Source organism: Oncorhynchus kisutch, linkage group LG17 (genome assembly GCF_002021735.2).
Source record: "Oncorhynchus kisutch isolate 150728-3 linkage group LG17, Okis_V2, whole genome shotgun sequence".
In the NCBI taxonomy this organism is placed as follows: Eukaryota; Metazoa; Chordata; class Actinopteri; order Salmoniformes; family Salmonidae; genus Oncorhynchus; species Oncorhynchus kisutch.
The window spans coordinates 69,004,549-69,012,186 of record NC_034190.2 but is presented as its reverse complement, the minus strand read 5'-3'; the positions used below and the strand labels follow the sequence as shown (position 1 = coordinate 69,012,186).

At 42.1% G+C, this 7,638-nt stretch overlaps 1 protein-coding gene across 1 annotated transcript in view; it reads right to left on the bottom strand.

Moving 5' to 3' along the window:
* Positions 1-1,713: 1,713 nt before the first annotated feature.
* Positions 1,714-7,638, bottom strand: part of LOC109908196 (spermatogenesis-associated serine-rich protein 2-like) — a 30,357-nt gene continuing 24,432 nt past the window's right edge. The window contains exons 10-13 of the mRNA XM_020506743.2: positions 6,674-6,783; positions 4,952-5,054; positions 4,601-4,749; positions 1,714-4,460 (exon numbers count right to left, since the gene is read on the bottom strand). Coding sequence (XP_020362332.1) covers positions 4,158-4,460; positions 4,601-4,749; positions 4,952-5,054; positions 6,674-6,783 — 665 coding nt within the window. The 3' untranslated portion in view covers positions 1,714-4,157. The remainder of the gene's footprint in view (positions 4,461-4,600; positions 4,750-4,951; positions 5,055-6,673; positions 6,784-7,638) is intronic.

The window sequence follows — 7,638 nt, the reverse complement described above, 5'->3', positions numbered from 1 at the left end:
CCGATGGATCTCCTCCTCATTCAGAGCCAGAGCTGATTGAGAAAGCCCTGTCTGTCAGTGGATCTGTGTTGACACTGTTGGCAGAGGTCAACGGAATGTCCGTTGATGAGGAATCATCTACCCCTAGTCGGGCACCTCCTGATGAGGTAGTTGAAGCAGTGTACAAGGACCTGCTGCAGGAAAAGGGTTCTGCAATTGAATTGCACCAGGCAGTGGAGCAGTGCAGTGCAGAGGTCCCTAGAGTCATAGCCTGGTCTCTGGTAAAGGAGATAAGCACTGCTCCCCCCAATGAATTCCTTGCTGCCCCAGCTTTCCTCCTCTCCTCTGTCTTGCTTCTCTCCGGACATCCAAGTAAGGCGATCTCATTATCTGGAAATGCCAAATCACTTGCCGCAGCAGCAAGTGATAGACTCCCTAAGGATGAGAGTCAGAAGAGGTTTGGCTTGTTGCCAAAGCTGCCTAAGACACATAAAATGCAGAAGATGCCAAAGTTGAAAGCGAAGGTATGGTTTGAAAGTCTTTGAATTAATAACACTTTATTTAGTTAAGCGTCTCTATTTTGACATTTTATGCTGTGTTTATGAACCATCAGTTTTAATTGCTAGTGAATTACAATGATTGGGAAGGATCAGAATTTCTGTTTGACAGCTTTGTGACTTATGTTAACACTTTATGACCTTCCAGAACAAAGTGGATCCACTGGCCATTTACCCCTCTTTTGATCTTCTGAGAGAGGATCCACTTGAGGACACTTATGATCATTCATAAGGAAGCCACCTCTGATGATCATATAAACGGTAAATCGAAAAAATCCCAAACATTTTTTGTTGAATACACATCTTGTCCATACCATTTTGAAGTGTTACTGTTGATGGGTCTAGGCCCTGATTTTAGCTCATGCACAGAATTGATTTATCTCATGAGTTACGCTCACACATCTTAAGTCAGGATATGACACGTGTTAACACCATAGATATTTGTCAGCAGTCTGACTCACTACTCTGTAATATGTTGGGATGCTGAGCATGTGCAAATTCGTTTTTGAACTGTGGTGAAATGTTTTATGACTATGGGGTCCTCACTAACTCTCTAATTAGACTTACAGTACAGCCGTCCTTTTACATCACCTTCCAACCCATTTGGAGAACTGACATTCTGGCTCTGGCACCAACAGACAGTCTCTCTTCACTAGCATTGCCAGTGTCATCACCAAGGCCTTCACTAGAGCACGTCACCCAGTCATGACCAGATCTAGGACCATCTGTAGTAATAGTTCAATTGACCACCTGATAATTCAAGAGAGGATCCACTGGATCTTGGGACCGTATGATCATCCATCTTTGTTTAGATAAATTGGATTCTGAACTAACAAGTTTATCATTCCATTGTTTTCATTCTTGAGGTTGGTAGCCACACAATTACATTTAGACTTTAGCTAGGTTTCCATCCAATTGGCGACAGATTTTCATGCAAATATTCTAAACGGAGATTTAAACTTGTCCCATCAAGCCTCTGCCACAACATCTTAAACCACCTTACTTGCTCCCATATGGCAAATTGAATTACATAATTCTTATATAGTTAACCATACAATGAGAAGTGATGAGCGTATCGCCATTTACTTTGCTTTACAGTTAAGTTGACATGAATCTGTAAAATACAGTCACCTTGAACTGTGCCCATGAAAAGCATATGAAGACAAAGGACACCTGCTTATGTATTGCAAAGTTTAATAGTAAATGAAAAGTGTGCCTTTCTGCATGTGGGGGGGAGGTGTATTAGAATGGATGGGGAGGGCAGATGTCTTTGGTCCATACTTCATGGTTGCTGTAAGGAGGGGGGGGGGGGGGGGGGGGAGGGGGGTTGTATGAATTGATGGAGGCAAGAGAAGGCACTTAAGTTTACAGTTTGCACTGGAAGATTTGGACTGAACTAGATTGTTAGTTCAGTCCATATGACTGAACTATTTCAGGGGTAAACCATATGCTCAGCATGTATATAACATACAAAATGCCCCATGTGAGCGCAACAGAATTATAGCTATATATACACAGTAAAGAAATAAAATGTAAAAGAAAAAAAATTAACATGCTACTCAATCTAGAATAGATTATCCAATTGGAAAACAATGAAGTTATTTTTTTATAGGCAGAGAAAGAAAAAAAGGAAATGTTTTTCTCTTTGGTGATCACCAGATAGTTGAGAATGTAGACAAAGCTGTGAATGTGAGTTCTTACACTTGGTAAAAGAGATGGACAGGCATAAATAATTCCCCATAGAGAATAACTCTAGTTTTTAGACGACTAAGAAATACTACATGTACATGCTTGAAGCTACCACAAGGTAACAACTAGCAATGTGTTGTGGAGAGAAAATGCAGTGCATGCATCTCCGCAATTGAAGAGTAGGTCTACTGTCATTAGGATTACTGAAAATAGGCCTAAATTTACAGTGCAGATCTGAGATTAGGAAAAATTTGCTGAAGGCAGGAAGCTCCTGGAGTTGGCTACCAAGCCTTATGTGCTCAAGCACAGTTGCTGATACATGCCAACTGATCTACCCTGCTGTATACACTTTGCACTTCCCCAGAAGACTTTGTAAACCATTGAACAAGTAAGAACTACATAATCTTTATGTTGATGTGCAATATAACAAAAATGAAGACATTTTCCTCATGGCCAAATTATATTATGAAAAGAAGACTTCAGTACCTATGTTTATAACATATCTAAAACACAAAGGTATTCCTATGGATAACTTCCCACCAGTAATATTGGAGGAGATGGAGGGGGTTCTCTCAATTCTTCTACTTATTGGGTATGACCCTTTGGTACACAGAGGAAACAGCTGTATAACCTTATACACATGCCTTGCAGTTTGTCACGACACCGCTTTGCTTTCGGTAAATGGCTAACCAAGCCCCATTTCAAAAGAACATTATCAGGGGAAAAAGCAAATCCCAGGCAGTGTACAATGGGAAACAATCAGATATTTCTCCAGATTTTGTTAAGTTATTGTATACTTTACTAAGAATCTTAAATCAGTCCCAACTCAGTAGTCATAAAACGTATTCGAACTAAGATCGAAACAGCATTCACAAATTTGATCAGATTTTTTCCCCTTCTCTAGGAAATGATCAAGAGGAAAGTTAACATTAAAAAAGGACAAAGAATGTGCACTGATGTTCGTGATGCAGGCATCTCTGCATTTCGAGAAAGGCAAAGTTACACTGTGATACATGGCAAGCATGTCAAGTGTGTGCCGTTTATGGTCCTGTCTGAGATGCACTGAAAATAAGAGTAGACCAAATAACACCTAAATATATGTACTTCTAACAAAGGGAAGTCCAAATTCAGACTGTAGATGTAGGGGAGTGGGGGTTCCTTTCTCATACCTGAGACTTGAGAAGTGGAATAATTCATAATTAAATATGTATGTAATAAAGAAATCAAGCCTTCTCCTTGGATTATACAATAACAATATAGAGAAGGACAGGACAACTATCCACTAAACTATTCTCATACATGTGAGGGAGGGAATAAACAACTGCCATCAGGCAACATCCAAAGTGATTGCCTCTAGTTCTAATTATAAACTGATTCTTTGTCCAGTTCAAGGAGTACATATTATTTACAGACACAACCAGTATTTATGGAAGGCTCTAAATGAATTGGATACAAATAAACGTATGTAGTGTTGATTGTATGCCATTGATGAAAGTCTTCCATACATACTAGCAAGCATGCCATAACATATGGAACTAAAATGGTGATGGACTACCAAACAAAAAAAGGCAACCAAAATGAATTCGATGCTTGAGAAGAAAAAATAAAATAAAAATGCCTTTTAGCAGTGCACAAAATGCATATAAAATCACCGCAGTCTCTGTGCTGAACTCATCATCAGATAACACTGGCCTCTGAAGTAGCAAAATGCTGCTCAATCAACAGGCATGAGAAAATAGGTCTTATTAGCAGATTTTCAAGTTTGGTGGATGAATGGTTTTGCCTATGGGTGGCACTAGAGCTCATTTGACAAAAAGATGTAAACTTGTATTCTATTCTTCATCAAAAAGGAGTTAGTGGGGTGGAAGGGGCATGGTATCAAGGGTGGAGTGCCAGGGTTAGTAGGGGGTTTTAAGCCAGGTAGTTCCGGTGTCAGGGGCAGTGTGTCCGCGGAGGCCTTTGGGGCAGACCGTTATGAGAAGGGTGGTCTTGACGGTAAGAAGAGGATGGAGTGGAGTTGGAAGGGCCTCTTGTGGAGTTGGAGGATTGTGTTACAGTGCTGGTAGGATGGCTGGGGCCGTCACCTTGGCCTTGGTTGCCCTGGTAGCCTTGGTAACCCTCGGAGCGGTAGCCTCCGCGATTGGTGTTCCTGTCGCGATAGGAGCCGCCATTATACCGCTGACCACCGGAGTAGTATCCCGGGCCCGCCTTATACCGCCTGTTGCCTTGGAAAGTCTGAAAGGTGCAGATTAAAAATCACACTTAAAACACACAGCAATCATATCATGTTTAATATTTTTACTCCTAAGGAAACATGACTGAAAACAGTTAGCAACTCCTTTAGTTGCATGTTTATGATTGCTTTGTGAGCTGACCGTTTTGTTCGGATGGGTAGGGTGTCCTTCGAAGCTGGAGCCCTGGTGCTGAGACTGAGGTGGTGCTTCTAGGGACCCTGGGCCTGTGATGGACGAGGAGGTGGAACTACAGCGGGAGCGGCTGGAGTAGCCTGTCTGAGGGTGGTACACTGAAAGGAGAGGGCGTCACGAGGGCAGGCGTTACCATAGAGATACATAGTATTATTATACAAATATGTGTTCTATTTAATTCTGTGGGCGTTACCATCAAGACAATTGATTAATTACCCTCTAAATAGCAATGCATTACTGTATGATCACTGAGTTTCTGTAAGAGGAAAGACTCCAAAGAGAAGAAAAAAAGGAATGTACCTGATCCAAATCCTGTGACGCTTGTCTTCAGTGGTTCTAGCTCGAAAGTGAACTTCACAGCTTTTCCCAGGTCTTCATCATACTTGCGTTCACTTACAAAGTGCTGGAAAAAGGAGACAAGACCTACAGTATGTGGATACCCCTTAAAATGAGTGGATTCGGCTATTTCAGCCACACCTGTTGCTGACAGGTGTATTAAATAGAGCACACAGCCATGCGATCTCCATAGACAAACATCGGCAGAGTTCACACAGAGTTCCAAACTCTGCCATTGGCCTCTGGAGCACTGGAAACACGTTCTCTGGAGTGATGGGGGGGTGCGTTCTCAGCCCTCTCCTGTACTCCCTTGTTCACCCATGACTGCGTGGCCATGCACACCTCCAACTCAATCATCAAGTTTGCAGACGACACTACAGTGGTAAGCTTTATTACCAACAACGGCGAGATGGCGAGGGCCCTCGGAGTGTGGTGTCAGGAAAATAATCTCAAACTCAACGTCAACAAAACAAAGGAGATGGACTTCAGGAAACAGCAGAGGGAGCACCCCCCTATCCACAGTAGTGGAGAAGGTGGAAAGTTTTAAGTTCCTCGGCGTACACATCACGGACAAACTGAAATGGTCCACTCACACAGACAGCGTGGCAACAGCACCTCTTCAACCTCAGGAGGCTGAAGAAATTCGGCTTGTCACCAAAAGCACTCAAACTTTTACAGATGCACAATCGAGAGCATCCTGTCGGGCTGTATCACCGCCTGGTACGGCAACTGCTCCGCCCACAACCGTAAGGCTCTCCAGAGGGTAGTGAGGTCTGCACAACGCATCACCGGGGGCAAACTACCTGCCCTCCAGAACACCTACACCACCCGATGTCACAGGAAGCCTCTCTAACCACTTTAATAATAAAAAATTGGATTTAATAAAATGTATCACTAGTCACTTTAAATGTTAAAATAAAGGTAAAAAAACTAAAAAACCAATGCCACTTTATATGTTTACATAACCTACATTACTCATCTCTTATGTATGTGCTGTACTCTATGCCATCTACTGCATCTTGCATATGCCGTTCGGCCATCGCTCATCCATATATTTATATGTACATATTCTTATTCATTCCTTTACACTTTTGTGTATAAGGTAGTTGCTGTGAAATTGTTAGATTACTTGTTAGATATTACTACACGGTCGGAACTAAAAGCACAAGCATTTCGCTACACTCGTATTAACATCTGCTAACCATGTGTATGTGACCAATAAAATTTTATTTGATGAATCACACTTAACCATCTGGCAGTCTGATCTGGGTTTGGCGGATGCCAGGAGAACGCTGCCTGCCCGAATGCATAGTGCCAACTGTAAAGTTTGGTGGAGGAAGAATACTAGTCTAGTGCTATATTTCATGGTTCGGGCTAGGTCCCTTAGTTCCAGTGAAGTGAAATCTTAACCCTACAGTATACAATGACATTCTAGACTATTCCGTGCTTCCAAATGTGGCAACCATTTGGGGAATGCCCATTCCTGTTTCAGCATGACAATGCCCCTGTGCACAAAGCGAGGTCCATACAGAAATGATTTGTCGAGACCGGTGGAAGAACTTGACTGGCCTGCACAAAGGCCTGACCTCAACCCCATTGAACACCTTTGGAAAGAAATGGAATGCTGACTGCGAGCCAGGCCTAATCGCCCAACATCAGATAGTGTTATTACGGTTGTCAACTAACCTTTATGTCCGCTCGTAGCTCACTCAGTTGGTTCTCAGACATGGATGCTGATTGGTCAGTTAGCCTGCGGAGCTCCTCTGCTCTTTTTTGACGGCCATCCAAAATGGCCACTTAAACACAGATACACAATATCAGGCAACTGCTCGCTCACCAAATATTCAGACACCTTCAGTTGTACGGAGAGAAATCCACACATAAGCAATACCATACTGAAACTTGGGACTAGCTATGTCCTCAACATGAGAAGGTAAGACTATTAGTTGACTAGTTTTTCCAAAATAAAATCATACAGAATACAACACTGCATCCCTAAATAACTCCACAGGCTTTTCCTGCTGCTGACCAATATCAGGACTGAGGAAAAAAAAAAAAAAAAACTCCCACAGAGGAATCGTACTGTTTGTTTATCAGTTGCTAAGGAGAATCAAATGACAGAAAATACTTCTCTCCTCATGAGGTTAAAAGGGGAAGGGAAGAAAGTCTAATCCATTAACAGTAACACACACCTAAAGGAAGGGAAGAGATTAGGGCAGAAACTGGTACATTTGAAGGAATTTTGAGTTTCTGTAATGTCAAAGAACTTCTCTAGAGTTCCCTCGCTTCTTCCCTCAATTCCCCACACACCTAGACACAAAGAAAGCATTTAGTCTCCCTTGAAACCTGACACTATTCACTTTTTCCAAGCTCAGGATACACAACACTGTATTTGGAGGCAGTAAAGAATAAAGGGAGAATGGCCTACTTGTGGAAATATGGAGTCTTGCTCTGTCATGTTTCACTACATTGAAGACAGGTATGCCTAAGGCCAAAAATAACCTTAAGGACATACATTCGAAGAATGCTGGTTGGTTACGTGTTAACTTATGAACTGTGAGGGAGTAGGTGACATCTATAGGTAGCCTATATGGAATGTCCTAACTGGGACAAAGGCTTTCAGGAAAATAATAGAAACATAGTAATAATAG